Raw genomic sequence first — 18,663 nt, 5'->3', positions numbered from 1 at the left:
ATTGGAATTTGCCTTTATTTAATTAAACGATGAGAGTTAGGCCAGAGACTACAGGGAAAACATTTGGTTAGAATAACACGGTAGTTAGAAAAACACTAGCTGGAAGACAGGCCATAAGACCGGTGTTTGCATCTGCTGTCACACAACACGCCACGGATTTACGGGCACGCTCCAGAAGCGAGGAGCTGCCATGAACTCCAGCCGGCCGGGCAGCCCTGCCGCCGAGCAGCTGGAGCCCAGCGCTCACGCGGCACCGGCCGCCGGCGCAGGCACAGACGATAACCGAGAGTTACAGGGGGGAAAGAAGAAATAAGCCGCGTAGAGCCTGGATCCGTACCCAAACTTCTCACAACTGGGTGTCAAGCGCAGCCTTTCGATACGGGGTGCTGCGAGAAGAATTACTGTCCGGTGCTGTTCGGCACAGCCATGAAGATGAAGTAACTCCCTCCACGTCATTAGGAACTGAAAGAAGAGTCCCATCCTCAGTTTTAAACATAGTGCCATCTCAAAAATCAATCCTTGTCAGGCACTGATTATTCTTTTGATTTGATTACAAACGAATTTTCATTCAGGTGTATAGAAATCAGGTGTATAGAATCAGGTGTATAGAATCAGGTGTATAGAATCAGGTGTATAGAATCAGCGTTGCGAGGGCTCTGCAGTCTAACAGGCGGTGTGACCTCTTAGAAAGGATTTTTTTTTTTTTTTTAAAAAAGCTATAGCATACAGACTAAAAGAAATCTAAAATGAACATTTTACTCCAAAACAAGTAAACATTTTAGTGTTATCGGAAGGACTTCAGAAGTCATCTGTGTTGCCTTCCCTTGCTAAGCTCTCAGGTACAGTGGCATGCTACATTATTATGACAGGGTGAAAACAAGGAAATTAAATTAAAAAAATATTTATTCTTCCTCTAGCTGGGATTAATTTCTGAGGCTAGCACGCAGATATGACCCAAATACAACTTGTACTTAGAATTTCCTATGTGATAAGTAACTATGCTGAAAATGCCGCTGTTTGCATACGACTCCTGAGAGGATACTTATTATGCAAAAATGAAGACATGAGAATGCTGATGAAAATCTGCGAGTCATTTATCAAACACTGACCTGAAATGAATATTAAGAAAAACCTCTTTTATATGCAAATGTTTAATCCGATCGAGTTTAATCATCACTTTTCTTTCTCAGGACTGATGAGTTGTGTACGTACTGTGCACTGTAAGATACAATCTTCCATATCTCATTCTCACAAAACCCAGTTGTTTTGTCAATGGTTGCTCTGGGAACACGCAGAATAGAAAATTAATCTTTTCTTATTATTTTACTCACCTGTGAGACTATCCATAAAGCCTATTTTGTCTGCCCACCTGCCGATCGCTCGAGTAATATCTGGTTTACACGGACCAAGTACTTCCATTCTCTCCACAAGACAAACTCAAAATATAATTGATTTCACCGATGGATTTTCTAATTAATATCTATTGCTACTCTAGTTGCTAAAGCGCTCACTGATGTTTGTGTTCCAACAAATATAAATCTGTTTATTTACTACCCAACTTTACAACCAGCTACTAACTGGGGAAAAGCAACATGAAAGAAAAACATCAATGCCCGTGCGTTTGGCAGTGCGAGGCTGGAAGCTGGCAGCCTGGCGGGAGCACCGCTCCCAGCCCCGCTCTGTGAGTAGCCAGAGGAGCAAAACCCTCCCCGCCGTCCTGCCCCAAGCGTGAACAAGACCCGAGCCTTATTAAACATCGTTACATTCTGTAAATCAGACTCTAACTAAACTACGTGCTGAACCAAAACAGAATTTAAAGCGCTGGTTTGTTGTACTGTAGTATTATGAAAAACAGGCATTGCGTTAACAACGCTTAATAAAATTTAGAATAAAAATAATAAAAATAAATATAATAAAACCAATTAAAAATTGTAATAAAAATTTGTTACGTTAACAAAAATTAATATCCCTGGGCCTAACATAGGATATAGGTTTACATCAAAGGTTGGATTTTAAATTTACATTTAAAGCCAGGATTTAACTTCTCAAAGAGGACACCATGTACAAGATGGATAAAAATTTGGCATACGTGTTTTGATCCAGGTCCGGATCCCCAGGTACACAGGAGTAATTCCTTAATAACCGGATTAATAGCAGCAAAGATAGTACCACTTAGCTGTCAGAAGAATTAGTTACATATACAAATATATGTTCCAGATGGCCACTTGAGAGTACACTGAATTTAAATTAAAGGAGTAGATTGGATTTATTTTAAGAAATTTTGAAAGTTTGCACACTCATAAAGGGCCATACTGGCGGACTTCGTGACCACTAAGCATTCCCACCAAACCCAAAACCAACTAAGGTGCCTCGGGAAAGTCCAGCCACTTCAGCTGCATTACCTGAAAGCATGGACCGAGGAGCACACGTCGTCTTCTACGCTGAAGACTGAATGAAAAACCTGAGCTCCATGTATTAAATAGAACACTGTATAACAGCATGAGCAAATGTATATTAATGATTCTCACCAGTTAAATAAATAAATAATAAGACATTATAAAAGTAGCATATGACTAAGTCTTCATTACTTTTCAAAGTCTTGCTTAGAAGGGACTGCTAAACCTTACTATTTTTTGTAAATGTATTTAACATTACTCTTTTTGCTCAGACTCTTCAGAACAAGAATAAAAATATCTTTATGCCTGGTAGTTAATTAGAAAGTTCGTGAACCACACAATGTCACTTACTCAAAAAAAGGAAAAATTCTCATCTTTTTTAGTAAAGTCATAATTTAAAACTGAAAGTCATAATTTAAAATAATTTATAAGAGCATAAAGGACACCTAAACTTAACAGATGTTGGAATAAATTGTTGAATTTAGACCAACCAGCAGAGCAGACAGTTATTCTTTGGTTTAGCATTTCTAATTGCCAAAGTTCATACTAATTAATAATAATTGTCCAATTCTCAAACTCCTGCCTGGATAAAAATCTTTCTGACTATCCGAAAGACATCTACAGTTTTTAGCTAATGTGGCATGGGACATTTTCTACATGATTTTATAGCAAACCGTTTTCATCAAGTAAAAATGAATTTCACGATTTTTATTAATGATTCTAAAATATTATTTTAAAGAAAAGGGTTTAAAAAAATCCAGGAGCAAATTTTTGTTTCAGAAACAATTAAGACTGTTCAGTGACTATACTGTAATTACATACGAAGTTACTCAGCAAATCCAAAACTTAAAAGTAAGGTTAAGAGAAGTCTGGTATTTCGCAGTGGTTACACCTCGCGTCGAGCGGAGGCGGATTACTGGAAGGACCCCGCTGATTTCAAACGCACGAGCGGCAGGTGGGACGCAGGGAAGGCTCTTCCCATCCGTCCCACCAGAAGTCACAAGAAACACAAATGAAATCACAGCAAAGCTGAACTAACCAACAGAGGGCAGCTGACTCACAGCTATATGAAATTCTTATTCCTGCTGAAACCCATGGCAAAAACCCCTTGCCATCAATGAAATCCAAACTGACATCACATCTTTTCACCTGAAATCTATAATGCCAGGATTGGACACCAAAACCTCCTCAGAAATTTCAAAGCTTTGCTAGTGGAATTAGCATGTGCTTTCAAATAATAAAGATAATATTTGAGAAAGAAGGAGATAAACCTATCGAAGTTCAAATCAGACGAGTGCCCTGAAACATGCAACTCAAAACTGTTCACTTAAAATTTTTCCGATTTTGCAGAAATTCTCAAGCTAGCCATCTCTGCTATCACTACAAAAACTGAAGTTTGCATACTATATTTATTCTTCAATAGTAACTCTTATGGAGAAAAATCTGTTTTTATAATGCATGCTGGTTATAACCTCAATTAAGGAAAAAAACACAAGAGTAGCCTACCAACTAAAAAAAAAAAAAAATCACCCAACGACCAAACTAAAACAAAACATTAAAACTGGTTGTTCTATTGTTTTGACAAGAGCATGTGGTTCAATACTAGAGCCAAATTAATTCTCCATTAAAACGTAAATAACCATTTTAAGCCTGCTCTTTAAATTATTAAAGTGTATCTAACATCTCTTTATTGTGAAAGCACAAATGAGTCTCATCCATTTTAAAATTAATCCGTAACTCTAACAAACTCGTAGACTATATTTGCCATCAAACTATAATCGATGCTCAGTAAACTTTATTAAGTTTATATTTAATTATCTTTGGTTCTGAGTTTGAACTCCAAAGTCGATCTGGAACATCTGAGACACCGTCATGTGCCACATCCGTCAGTGAACACGAGGGCTCACAAAATGCTCCCTTCATAAAATGATGCAAGTTTCCTGGTTAAGTTAGAATATGGGAAACAGCTGACTCAAAAATAATATAAATTATAGATGGATTAAAAGCCCTCATAACTTTTAATTAAGCAATAAATCACAACAGACTACACAGGACTGCTGATTTATGCACTCCTCCAGTGAGAAGCAGTAAATAAAATTAGACAGAACAAAATATACATCTTATTGGAGAAGAATAATCTATCCTTTGGCATTTCATTCATACATAAAAATCCACTCATCTTTAGTTTTTCTACTGGTGGCTGCAGCCTGCAACACACTTATTTATAACACAAAGACGTGTCACGATCTATAGGTAATAAGGAAGGATTAGTGGAATTTGTGCAAAGTTATATTTGCAACTCTTTCCTTAGTGTCCTTGCTAAAACGGGGACTTCAGGAGGCAGGGGGAGCCCCAGACAGCTGTACAGTGGAGACAGCTTTAATTTCTCCTTTCTTTCCCCAAACCCACCTGCATGTGACTAGAATTGATTTCAACTTTTGGAAAACAGTCCTTGCAAACAACGGACCTCCCTGACACAGGGGTTGTATTTGACAACCGCTCAGAAAGCTGTAATTGGGCCTTGAAATCCAAAAATCTCAGTGTTTTATATTCCAGCTAGCAATCTGGTAATGCCGACGATCCTGATGCTGTCACCTAAAAAAGATGCAAAATTCATGTCTTCAACTTGCGGTTCAAATGCACACATTTAGCTGATGGCAAGCCCAGCACAAGCCTTCCAGTCACGTGAGGAGAGATCAAGACGAATACAGAAGGTCATTTGCACTTTTATTCTGCTGTCTTGGAGGAGGAAACCAATTAAACAACATAAAAAGAAAATAAAATCCATTCCTGAATCTATCAATCAGCTACAGTGCATAAAACAAAGCAAACCGAACAAATGAGATCGGTATAATTTCTGGGAAATGGCCACAAGAAACGTCTGCACCTGAAAAAATATTAACACTTGTTAAGTATTAATCAATGATAACTGCTGTAGATGGAACAACACAGCAATATTAAATACTTTAAAAAGGCAAGACCAGGGTTATTTTAAGGACCATAATGCAAGAGGTGCCTGAGCGTTCCTGGGCTTCTCAGTAGCTCTGACATGAATTCACATAGCATACATCTTCACGTCTGTTCTCCCTGTTTGAGCAGAAACTTCATTTCCAATTATTCTCTCTTATTCATAAAGGAGAGTCAGAAAGTAGGAATTTTCTGCTCTGAATGCTCAAGATATGTTCACAGCATGTAGGCGAGTCAGACCACCTTTAACAAACCCTTTTCCTCTAAGAATTAAGCCAACCAACTGAATTTGGTCAATTTTAAACTGAGGACACACAGAATCTGTTATATATTTATGAGAAAATTCAGTCCTTCTAAAAGACACTGCTGTCCACTGGAAAAAGGAAAAAAGTGACCAAAATCTTAATTAATAACCAAGCTAGAGCTGCATACCTAGCAGAGCGAATGCAGAAGACCTCCGTATAGAGGCCTGTATGAGACACATGCAGACTTAGACATTTGGCTGACCAAAGGATATATGAGATATTCTGCCCTGCAGAGAGGAAACTCATTTCTTTACTGCAGTCCTCCCAGCGTCAGAGCTGGGGCAGACTGCCGTGACGTCCTTTCTTAAAGCTTCTTCCTAGAATAGCCTCACACTGGTTTCTGATGGTAGTAGATGCTAAATCAGGCCAATGCCAGTACCTAATTTACCAACTCAACCCAACGCAACTCAACCCAACCCAACCTTTGTTCAGGCTGGATGCTCTGCACCATGATTCAGACCGCACACACAGGCTTCCTAGACTGGGCAGAGCTGGGCTGCCTTCTGCTTAATGCACTCTCGTTCAATGTCTGGCCAATATCTTCTTGCATTCACACTTCAAAAAGTTTCTAAATCATGTGGCAGGTTCCACAGATTATTGTAATTAATTTCATTACTTGACTTAGAATCAATTTAAAAAGAAGTTTCCACATTCATGTCTTCTATTATAGCAAACATTGTTTTGTTATCAGCAAGACAGTATTTTGGAAACTAATTTTGTACACAAAGAAATTATAAAAGACAGTAAAGAGAAGGAAAATGTGTCAAAACCTTCATTTAACTTGCCGAAACCAAGAAAAGGGATACTTCTGTGTAATTCACTGTTTCTCATGTGATAAAATGCATGATGCCAAATAGCCGTTTTTCATATCTTCTACCATATGAAAAGGTGAAGACGTACCAACATTTTTTATTCTGAATATTCTTGGGTTTGTTCCAATTAGAACAGAAGCTACATCCTTATTCTAACTGTTATGCGGTATTTCTCCTTCCTTAACGATTGGGAACCTAAAATCAAGAACAAATTACACTGCAAAACTTTGCAGAAAAGAAATAGAAAACTTTCTAAAAGGAGGAAGGAGGCGAAAAAACCCCCAAGATTAAATCTGCTGCCAAGGAATGACCAAGGCATCAATCCTTTGTGTTCTCCTGCTCCTAAGACAAAGACAAGCAAGAGTAAGTTCAGTCTCAGTGTTAGATGCTGTCACGCTGATTTATGACACATAGCGTATGCTGGTCCTCCAACATGACATATTGTCCACGAGAGATTCAGCACAAACCAAACTTCTTTCCTTAAAAAATATCGCCCAAACCAATTTAACTTCAGTTCCTTAGGTGAAATGCTAATACTTTCTCCACTGGGCCACCCGACCCTTCTACGGCTGATTTTCCATTTAATTCCGTCTCCTCTGCAGAGAACTAAACAAGACAAAGTACTTCTGGTGTAACTCCCGTCTTTCACTATATTTTGCAGTATGCTATCATATTACACAATAAATATTTTTTTCAACAAAAAATGTAGGAACTGTATTTGAATCAGAAATAATTATGGGTAAATTTTCAGTTCCAGAGATGCAAACATATCACTTTCTTTTACAGCAAAAAGTCCTGCTTTGATACATATTTCATGAAGAACTTGGTAGGAGCTGTAGTAGGCAGTAGTAGGTTTAATCAATTAGCACAGGGCTGCTAATTTGTGCGGATTCAGAGTAATTCTAGGAAGGAGACTGGCATTGTAAGATATTTAATTTCACAAAGTGCAAATGTACTCTTACAATTACAGAAAACAGCATTAGACCATATATCAAGATGCATTATGATTAAAGAGAAGTTTAAAGGAGCTATATAGAAAAAAAAGCCAAGTGAAAAATACTTTTGAGGAAGTTGTTAAACTGCTCCATTTTTGCAAGGCTAAGGCTTTTCATGAGTGGTGTATTGGGTTTGCGTGGCAAGGTTTTGGTAGTGGGGGCTACAGGGGTGGCTTCTGTCAGAAGGTGCTAGAAGCTTCCCCTGTGTCCGACAGTGCCAATGCCAGCCAGCTCCAAGACAGACCTGCCGCTGGCCAAGGCCGAGCCCATCAGCGATGGTGGTAGCACCTCTGGGATAACATATTTAAGAAGGGGAAAAAGTTGCTGCGCAACAGCAATTGCAGCTGGAGAGAGGAGTGAGAATGTGTGAGAGGAAGAACTCTGCAGACACCAAGGTCAGTGAAGAAGGAGGGGGAGGAGGTGCTCCAGGGGCCGGAGCAGAGATTCCCCTGCAGCTGTGGTGCAGACCATGGTGAGGCAGGCTGTCCCCTGCAGCCCATGGAGGTCCACGGTGGAGCAGATATCCACTGCAGCCCATGGAGGACCCCACGCCGGAGCAGGTGGATGCCCGAAGGAGGCTGCGAGCCCCCGTGGGAAGCCTGTGCTGGAGCAGGCTCCTGGCAGGACCTGTGGCCCTGTGGAGAGAGGAGCCCACGCTGGAGCAGGTTTGCTGGCAGGACTTGTGACCCCACGGGGGACCCACGCTGGAGCAGTCTGTTCCTGAAGGACTGCACCCCGTGGAAGGGACCCATGCTGGAGCAGTTTGTGGAGAACTGTAGCCCATGGGAAGGACTCACACTGGAGAAGTTCATGGAGGACTGTCTCCCGTGGGAGGGACCCCACGCTGGAGCAGGGGAGAGCGTGAGGAGTCCTCCCCTGAGGAGGAAGGAGCGGCAGAGACAACGTGTGATGAACTGACCGCAACCCCCATTCCCCGTCCCCCTGCGTCCCTGGGGGGAGGAGGTGGAGAAATCGGGAGTGAAGTTGAGCCCGGGAAGAAGGGAGGGGTGGGGGGAAGGTGTTTTAAGATTTGGTTTTATTTCTTATGATCCTACTCTGACTTTTGATTGGTAATAAATTAAATTAATTTTTTTCCCCCAGTCGAGTCTGTATTGCCTGTGACAGTAAGTGCTGAGTGAAGTCTCCCTGTCCTTATCTCGACCCAGGAGCCTTTCATTATATTTTCTCTCCCCTGTCCAGCTGAGGAGGGGAGTGATAGAGTGGCTTGGTGGGCACCTGGCGTCCAGCCACCGTCAACCCACCACAAGTGGCAGTTGTGAAAATATGTTTATACGACTTTATTCAACAGAAAACCTACAGGAGAAATGAAAATCAAGTGTGGACAGCTATTGAAGCTGAATACCAAATTAATATAGGCTGGGAATTAGAGTAGATGCTACAGGGCTGTTATCCTGAAGGACCTCACGGGAAACGGCTGTATTTCCTCAGGAAGCAGCACCCACCCGCATGGTAGACGCTCCAGACACTCGCTTCGGGAAGATGGAGTAGCGCTCAGGCTACACAGATTCAGCTTGCTACTTTTACTCATTTAATGAACTAAATTACTGTTTAGTATCAAAACTTTCAGTCACAGCAAGAAAAGTGTAGCAGGAAAGCAGGAGGTTCTCGCTCTTTTTTGACACTGAAAATTCTCCCACGTTAGTTTAGCAGGCAAAAAACTTGTCATTTTTATGATACTGCAAAACCGCACTAGAATCAGAGGACAAATGTTTTCTATGCTGTAATTCCTTCCTTTAAGGCTGAGTGGGAAGAAATCAGACCTTCCGAAGGTAAAACCAAGATTAAGGATAGGAATTTTGTTTCCAGAAGTTAAGTTGCACACGAAGCAAATGAGTGTTCACAGACAGAACCAGAGGAAAATATGGGTCAGCCGTGTCCTTGCGTGCCACAGAAAGGGATCTTACACAGTCGATACTACTGATACAGCAGCACAGGACTGGGCTCAGAAATAAACTCCTGGCAGCTGAAATCCGTGAGAGGAAAAGATTTTATGAGTGCCTCGAAAAAGTTCAGTGGCTTTTCTTACAATTAGAAATCTATATTATAGAAGAAGTTAGTTAAGCAGGAGCTATTTATAGCTAATACATTATTAATGATATTCTTGAAGACCAATTTCTGCTACTGAACAGTAAGTGCAGCTCGCCATCCAGGGACTGGATGTGAGCTAATTCAGTGATAGCAAAGACAGACGCTGGGTTCAAACTTAACTTCTAACACAGGAGCCCAACAGTTTTGAAAATGCCTCATACAATGCACATATACATACAAATGTATGTATAAAAGATATAAAAGGAAGAGTACAGCCAAGTATTACACCAAAACAAAGCATGAAAGTAAACTCTTACAGTCAGACACACTCAAGATTAAGAGAACAAATACTATTTTAATAATTCAGTCAGATAGGAGAGAAAGATAAATGAAACGGGTTGCAAATACTTTGTGCCAGCAAGGAAAGACAGGAATATAACTTGAAGGAATGAAAACAGGAGAAAAACAGTAGCGTTATAGATTGCTTATTCAGAAACTTTATTGTATACAAAATTATTGCTCTGAGAGCAGTTACCTACCTAAATAAAAATGGACCTTGTTTCATTACAATGTCCTGTGATAATCCATGCTACATTGCTCTTCCTTAGGCAGAGTTCCTCCGACACAGTCTAAGAGCATTTTTGGATCACGGAAACTTAGCTTGCCAAAAGCAAGCTAGAAATTGCCTAGGGAAACAGCCAAACTTCAGTCTGCATACTACTGTGTTGGTTTTCTTTGCAGTTTGTTTGAGGAATTAAAGCGTGAAAAGCCCTGGAAAAATCATAACAAAAGGCCTTTCCTGAACAGACCTTTCCTAACGTTACAGATTAGAAAAGGGGAAAGATCACACACACCTTGCTCTCCACCTCTAGCCAAGCCCAGCTTTGCCTCGCAAGAGATAGCGACTTCTGTAGTTAACAGCAGTCTCTGAGCCCATTCAATCTTGTACATTCTAATGGTGAGTTTTCAAAGCCTATAGTTTTGTAAGATTTTCACTTTTGAAAAGAAATTTGACACGTTTTTTGCCAATCAAAAAATTTCGTTTTCTCTGAAGCGCAAGTAGGACTCAACCAGTCATTTTCTATGAAAAGGTTACCAGAAATTCATACATCTTCACACTTGCTTCTGAGAGATCTGACCCGTAAATGCACCACTGCCCTCCTTTTCCCTTTCGTTAAACTTTTGTATGCAATTTCAGGAAAAGTACTTGCAATTGTAATGTGCAAGGTGTCCATATTCCTCATATTCTAGAGTGAACACCAGGAAATGTCATTAAGAATAAAGTACTCATTTTAAAGAAAGCAGTAAGTTTAAATTTCAAATACATATTTTTCCTGCTATGCCTGCCTTTACAAATGCTCCCAATTCTTTAAACATGTTTGCCTAAATATATTCAGTGTATATAAAGGGAATAAACTACTTGCTATGATATTTGTCCTTTAGCAGGACCGGGTAAGAGAGAGAGGGGGAGGAAGGAGGAGGAGGGAAAATCTTGACAAGAATATGTATTAGAGCAATCAATAAAAAGATAATCCTTGGAATTCATGAGTCTTTAAAATAAGATGCATTTTCTTGTAGTAATCCTAAAAACCTATAAAAATATTCAAGCAATAAACCCCTCATAACTCATATTTAACCTTTCATCATGTAGGACTACATATTAAATAGCTTAGCAACTGCATGCTGTGTAAGTGCATTCAAATAAGAGCAGAAATAGAAAAATGTAAATGCTACACCTCTTTTAACATGCGTTGCACAGCCAAGAACATCTGCCAGCTGACCCCATAATCCAATCGCCTGTTCAGAAGCAATCATATCCTTAGATAAGAGCTGCACAGCTTCTACATGCAATGCCCATTTTCTTTCAAAGATGGAGCAAAATGTAGTTAGCCAACTCTTCAACAATTTTCAAACACTTAGAGGTACAAGAAGAAAGTAATTCAAGATATTACATAGATCTGCATTAAAAGACTGCCATCTGTTCCCCCAAATATTGTAATTCATCTTTTAATTTCACAGGGCAATAACACAGAGGAAGTTTAAGGCTGAAGTGACTATATCAAATCGAGTGATTATATCAGAATACCAAGTGCATACAGCCCATACAAACTGTTTGTCACTTGTAGAAAATAACAAAATCTGGAATAAAATCTGGAAGGGCTCAACCTAGTCCATCAACTACAATGAGAAGAAGAAATACATAAAAGCTGAATTAATTCTCCTAACTCTGAGTTTACTTCTCGCATCTACTGCAAAAGGAGTGGACTGCTCGAGAGGCTCTACAGGCAGGGGAGGATGCAGATATCCGAAAGAATGGCTTCAAGATACTTCAGAAGAGCCAAAACCTCTGTGGAATTAAGAGCATAAAATCCACAGAATATCATGCAGTAATAGGACATGTCATTATCTCTGTATAAAATTAAACTTCTGCTAAAAAGTTCTGTCCTAAACACGCAAACAAGCTGCACTACACTGATTGAACTGACTCTAGGAGGATAGTCTTTTATGAAACAGTTTATATGACTCAAATACTTACTTATATTCACCAAATAAATTGTTTTGATCACGCAAATTGCCCCTCTCTCCAAAGCAGTAGCTTTGCTAAAGTATCTGTATTGGCAGGGCCCCGGACATGGTGGGAAACGGTAAGAGAGAATTGCTGGAATAGTGTTTCAAGTAACGCTCTCTGTAGTTCAATTTATGTCAAATATCTGAAAGGCATTGAAAAAAAAGGCATGCAGGGGTCTGCCAAGAAGCCTAGAAAACACCCTTCACAAGAAGAGGGTGAAAAGACTATTTGGCTTAATGAGAAAAAGACACAAACTGACCGAGGGCTTTAATTATAAGACACTGGAAAATGGAGGGTTCTCCGAAGTAATTGGTTAAGCAATAACAAGACCCAAGCTCAGAAGCAATAATTAAAAAAAAAATAACTAAAAATACTGGAGGAAATAATAAGGGAAATCTACTAGCACATAGCGGAGTTTATTATTGGTTCTGAGTTATCTAACGTCTTTATCAACTGCACAAAACACAATATAACACAGTAGCCAGTGAAAGATAGAGCAAATCTCAGCACTAAGGTGATTTAGCTTTCTCTGATATGTCTGATATCAAACAAAAGCAAGTATTTTACTGCAGGTATTTAACCCAGATTATATAAAAATAATTAGGATGTCACATATTCATATATAAAAAATCTATAGAGCTTCGCTCCAGGATTTAAACATCACCCAGACCAGAGGAAACAGATGACAATCTGCCTTGCAGTGGATTAATGATATCTGTCCAGCTTAGCTAAACAGCAGCGCGATCAGCTAATTTAGTTTACCATCTGGGTAGGCAACTTGTGCATGCTGCAAGGTGCCTGAGGACCTCAGTGTGTCTAAACCTGGCCTGGAAGTCAAAGTCCAGTGGGTGCAGAGCAAAACTCCTTCTGAACCACGCAAAGGACTGAGAAGCATTTGGGGAGGCAATGAATAGAAACACGCACACAGCATGTGTATGTGTGTGCATGTATAAGTGTACACATATATGCATGCACTTTGCTTATTAGCACAATTTCTTCTTATCCTAAAAGCCCCAAAATATATAGGATCTGATCTGATCCTATAAATCTAAATTGGAAAAAGGTAACCCATTGGCGTGCTAAAACAGCTAGAAATAGCTTCTGCCTCTATCAAAAAAAAGCCCAACCCTAAAACAAACAAAAAACCAAAGCAAAACCCCAACCAACCAACCAACCAACCAACCCACCATACCTAAACACCCCAGACCTTAATGCAATTCTAAGGTGTCACTACTAGAGCCCGCAATAGGAGCCCTCTAATGAACTCAATAGGCTTTAGATCAAGACGTGTGTCCCCGGTAAAGAGGCAAAAAGCACCGAGCACATTTATATTAATACCAGCTGTGGCACTTTGCAAGCGCCACGCACCGATAAACCTTACAAAGACATAATTTCCAAGTTTAAACAATTTCTTTCCTTTAATATCTTCTGAAAGGCTTTTGAAATTAGCAAATCTAATGTGTGTGGGAATAGGCAACACTTTACAGCAATAAGTTTACTTTTAATGGAAGTAGTCTGCTGTGTCTATGGGTAACAAACCCCAGTACCTTTTCATTACAAAGGAGCTTATTGTTACCGTACGACTTACTGTGGGATTTCATTTTGCCTCTTTGGTGATCTGTCTGATCTATTAAGAAAAGCACTGAGGTATGGACAACATGCGCTTTATTGCAGTTTTATATTTTCGTAGCCCCTGCTGCTTCTGTTAGGCTACTGCCTATGAATTTCAACTAGTAATAAGGAAAAAAGAAAAAAAAAAAGTATTTAACAAGTTTCTCACAGGAAAGAAAAATAAACTGTGAAGAAAATGAGGCAAGTTCAGAATCAGGTGTTAGAAGCGGTGCTGCATCCCGGGCCACGACTGCTGCAGCAATGGTTGCACAGAAAACCAACTGAATCCAGCAGGTCTAGCACCTACAAGCCACTGCACAAATAAATCTTTGTATGAATACTATTAAAGTCCTCCTATACATATTATGCAACATTTATATATATATATATATATTCATAACATATATATGAAGGCCTTCAGCATGATTGTTTCTCTCCTATTAATTTTCACAGTTGAATCTAAGGCAAAACTTAATAGTACTTCATCAGTGTTAATTAGTGCTGAGAATTAATCAGCAAACGTAGGAAATCACTACTAGTTTTGCAGAAACGTATACGGCATGAAATAGAATTTAAATAGATGCTGATCTTTTTTAAAGAGTAGCAATTTAGAGATTACTTTCCTCTGAGGGGATACTTCAATATTGAATATACAGAGATTAATGTTCAAGGGAACTTGTGTTGTGTTGAAGGGAAATGGTGCTAAAAATAGCAATATTTATTTAACGAATGTTTTTGCAACAACCATAGTCTCAGAGAGAATTAAAGACTTTTAAAATATCCATGACATCTGAGCTCTGTGATGTTTATACACTGTCCAGGTGGGATTATTCATCCAGGGCTTCCCGTGCTCTGGGAGATAAAAATATCTTTATATAAGAAATACGGTGTTTCAGGTCAAATTCTGCTGTTAGATGAGCATCTCCCCCTCAATCCTCAAGAAGTTCGAGGATTGCCTACAAAGTCTAACACAAGGCATGGTCCTAGAGATAACTCTCATTTTTAATTTCTTCACCAGCACAGTACCTTTTGATCACAATTAAAAATACAGGAAGCACAGAGAGGTTTCTGTGGGCTATTGAACACCGCTCACCTGATTCTTGAGATCCAGCTTTGGGCAGGGACGACCTCCATTGTAAGGCTTCTCCTTAAGCCACTTGGATCGGACTTTCACCCCCGGTCCGCAAGAAGAGCTGCAAGGGGACCAACTGGACCAATCGCTTAATTTGCAATCAAACGGGCAAGGGACCGTGCAAGATTCTTCAATGTAACCTAAACCAAAAATTTAAGAAAGGTTTTAATCACCGCAACTAATGAACTCCGATCCTCTGATGTCTCACTGCAATCTGTGTAATCAACACAAAATGAGAACTTCTTAAAGAGAAGACATTTGGCAGACTGACAACGCCTTCCCAACACGAGATTATGATCTTATTTGTAAAGAACAGCAGTAACTAAAACTAATTTCTACTTGGTTAAGTCCGATGATCATTATGAAGGCCGCGATAAAACCGACTGAGGTAAAGGACACACACTGGCAAAAGTATCTGTTGTGAAGCTGGTGGTCACCGAGAGGTAGTGATCATCTTCCCTATGAGATGGTGGCCATAATAAATGCTGGAGAACTAAGTGTAGAGCCCAATTTTGTACTCCTTTAGTATTATGCCAGGCATCTCCAGAGCTGGCACAGGCAGGGAACGTCAGAGGCTCTCTTCCCAGCAGACAGAACCAGGGGACGGTGGAGGCACCAGAGCCGCGCTCCTGGCAGCTCCCACAGGATGCACGAGGGACCTGCCTGCAGCCTGCCCGGGATTTGTTCTTGGGAGAAGCAGATGAAACCTGCTTCCCACTTCTTTCTGGTAGTTCTTTTTATACATCTTTCCAACTGTTTTGTCTATTCTGCGTTTCATAAATGGCATTATAAAGCTTTGCTTTCACCTTAACCTGGCTTGAAGGTTAAGTCCTCCCAAGATCATCACCTCTTAAAATCAGAATACCGGGCACCTGCAGGACCAACACCTTACTGAATTAAAGCCCAACAGGGTTTCTCCGGGAAAAAACAAGGTTCCTCCATACAGGCACAACCCCAGAGCTGGTTTAGGAGCTGGCATATGGGAAGAGAGATTTTGCAGAGCCCAGCACTGGCCGTGGAGCTCCTGGTGTGCAGAAAGGCAGTGGAGGGTGGCCGAACCCTCGGGGCCTCCAGGGAATTACTGGCACCAGTCTCGGGTTGGCAGTGTGAAATAGCTCCTGTACCTTCCTGCTTACCGTGCTGCATTTGTTCTCCTTGAGTTTCTATTACCTGCTTGTCATGTCTGTATGTACTATTTTAATTTAAGCAAAAAAGAGATTTCGTGTTAGACCATGAAAGTCAGTGGCTGCTAAGATCAGCCTTCAATACAGGCGGCTTCGGCCCTCCGACAGCTCTGGCGATGATGGTCACAGAAATAACTGAATTTCAACCCTACCATATTTCTGATGTTTTTCATTTTTATGCCCTTTCTTTCTGTTTGGTTTTCATCACGCTAACACTCCCTCTGTATTCCTTACCTACAGAATACCAAATTAGCTCATTCAATTACTTTTAAGGGTTTCCCCACTCTCTATCAAGGTGACAGTCACTGCAGCAGAAGGGAAAAAACCCTCAAAAAATCCCGAAGCAGCTTCCCCCCAAAACCCCCAGACAACAGCCCTAGACATCCGGGAAACACCGAGGCAGAGGCACGGAGATTATCCTGGCCTGGAGCTGGATTTACCGGCTCTGCCGTGTCTGAAACTGCTGCCGACTCCAAGCCAGGACCGCGTTACACCCTGAGCATCGACCCACAGCAGCAATATGCTGCCTCCCCCTGGTCTTCACGCTGAAGTCAACACCAAGAAAGGTTTCAGACTTATTTAGGCATCCCCCACCGGAAAATATCCTCCTTCTAGAAGTACAAGAAATACCGATGTTGTTTTTGTAAACAATGCCTTAAAAAATGCTAGAAACAACAGTAGTTCCCTCCTTCAGTTCAATGGTGCTCTATTTCTTCTCTCTTTTTCCTTCGTGATGGTACTGTTCCCTCTTCTTTTATGGCGGCCACCCCGTAGCCTGACAGCTGCAATCATTTCTCCCCGGTAACTCAGGCTGTAACTCTTCCCTAAAGCTGCAGAACTGTCCCCATATGCTGGGCTCTGGTTTACTCTGCTACCTCTTACCTTGTGTTGCCTTTTCATTTGCAGCTCCAAAGCCACTGGAATTGGGTATCTTAATTATTTCCTACCCAACCCATTACAGTGGTGTTTCACATGTTTGAGATATTTCAACTTTGCATGTTGTGTATTTTCACCTGAGATTACACCCCATGCACACACATATACAAATATTTCCAGAACAGACTCGCTTTCTTCCCCCAAATGAAACTCCCAAATATCCCACTAATATTCTATTCCACCTGCTTAGGTTGCCACTCAAAGCCAATTCATAACACATTATGATAAGTAAAAGGAATTTTCTCATGATAGATTTATGAGAAGCATTTCTTAGGCAGTTCTCCAAAGAGTTCTGTTCTACCACCGTACAAAATATCATTTTTCCTTGGGCTGTGTGACAGCCTAGGTAATTAACTCTCAACAGAAACAAAGAAAGTGCCTTGTTTCAAAGTAGGGTTAGACAGAGGGGTTATCAACTTATCAGTGAAGGCAAAATGGGCTAAGCCTTTTGGCAGTTCAAGACCTACCTCTATATTAAAAAGAAATATAAGACAAAAAAAGAAATATAATACAAAAAAGAAATATAAGGAAGAGAAAGGAAAAGTTATAATAAGCAAAACTAAAGAAACCTATTCTGTTTCATCCCAGAGAAGTGGTGTGGGGATCCCTCGGTGAACCACAGAATTTCTAAAGACATCCTGTTGCTAAGAGGCCAGCTCATTACTTTTTGAGTTTCCTCATCCATATTTCTAAATTACATTAAGTATCAACAAATAATGGCCAGCTAATAGAGCATTAAATTACCATACTGCCCAGAGGAAGCCAATTCTCCATATTGAACAATGCTACAGAATCAAAATAGGACCATAACTTTCTTTCAAGCTCTTCTCACAGGCTGCCAATATTTCTTCCGTCAATCACTTGAGGTTAATCCTATGCCAAGATACCCATGGATCAAAGATTTCATTCAACACAAATTTTCCTCCAAAAATCTTTATGTGATACATCCTCTCTGCTATGATAGAGAATGCCTTTATGGCTATCTTTTTATGAGAAACCAGTAAATAATGTTGTACTCTGCTCATCCATTGCCTATGAGAACAGGATATTTGTTTTTCTCTGTAGGAGCCAAGCAATCGCTTGCCATTGTCAGGGGGCTGAAAAGACTTTAGTTTGGATACCCACAATAATCCTAGTATTGGCATTCCTAGAAAACTTGTAGCATTGGCATGGTGCATAATACAAAACAAAACAAAAAAAGTAACAGGGGAGATATGTTATTAAAACAATCTATTAATAAAGAATTCCACATTCAGGCTATTATCCAGAGAAATACTTCTTACCATAACAGAATATGAATAAAGGAAACAGCATAAACACATTTCTAAGTTACTGCCGCTCAGCCTGGGGAGACTAACTCAAGGTTGTTTAGGCAAGGAGTTTACTCAGCTGGTTTTGTCAGTGTCATCCTCAAACATCTCACTCATCCATCACATTCCCCGTTCTTTCCTCTGCAGGACCTGGTACCAAAAATTCGTGGAGTTTCCTCAACGCTGAGTTTCCTTCTCCTCAGCCCTGCTCAGCCTGCTTTCCACATGTTCTTATATTAATTCCTGAAGCTTCCTTCAACCTCTTTTTTTATTCCTCAGAACCCTCAAATACTGCTAAACTAAAGCTCATTTAATTTAGAAACAACAGACGAGAGCCTCTGTACTACCTGAGCCAACAGCAGCCTCCTGAAGACCACAGAGCTGGACCTGCAAACAC

The 18,663-nt window shown here is 40.3% G+C and overlaps 1 protein-coding gene across 13 annotated transcripts in view; it reads right to left on the bottom strand.

Moving 5' to 3' along the window:
- Positions 1 to 18,663, bottom strand: part of THSD7B (thrombospondin type 1 domain containing 7B) — a 336,463-nt gene that overhangs the window by 68,925 nt on the left and 248,875 nt on the right. For all 13 annotated transcript variants that reach the window (XR_012777041.1, XR_012777040.1, XM_075511516.1 and 10 more), the window contains one exon: positions 14,798 to 14,976. Coding sequence is in view for 11 of the 13 variants with exons in the window: in XM_075511516.1 (XP_075367631.1) it covers positions 14,798 to 14,976 (179 nt within the window). In the remaining 2 variants the exon portion in view is untranslated. The remainder of the gene's footprint in view (positions 1 to 14,797; positions 14,977 to 18,663) is intronic.

Source organism: Mycteria americana, chromosome 9 (assembly GCF_035582795.1).
Source record: "Mycteria americana isolate JAX WOST 10 ecotype Jacksonville Zoo and Gardens chromosome 9, USCA_MyAme_1.0, whole genome shotgun sequence".
NCBI classification, from domain to species: domain Eukaryota; kingdom Metazoa; phylum Chordata; class Aves; order Ciconiiformes; family Ciconiidae; genus Mycteria; species Mycteria americana.
The sequence above is the reverse complement of the archived record's forward strand: the minus strand, read 5'-3'. Positions and strand labels throughout refer to the sequence as shown.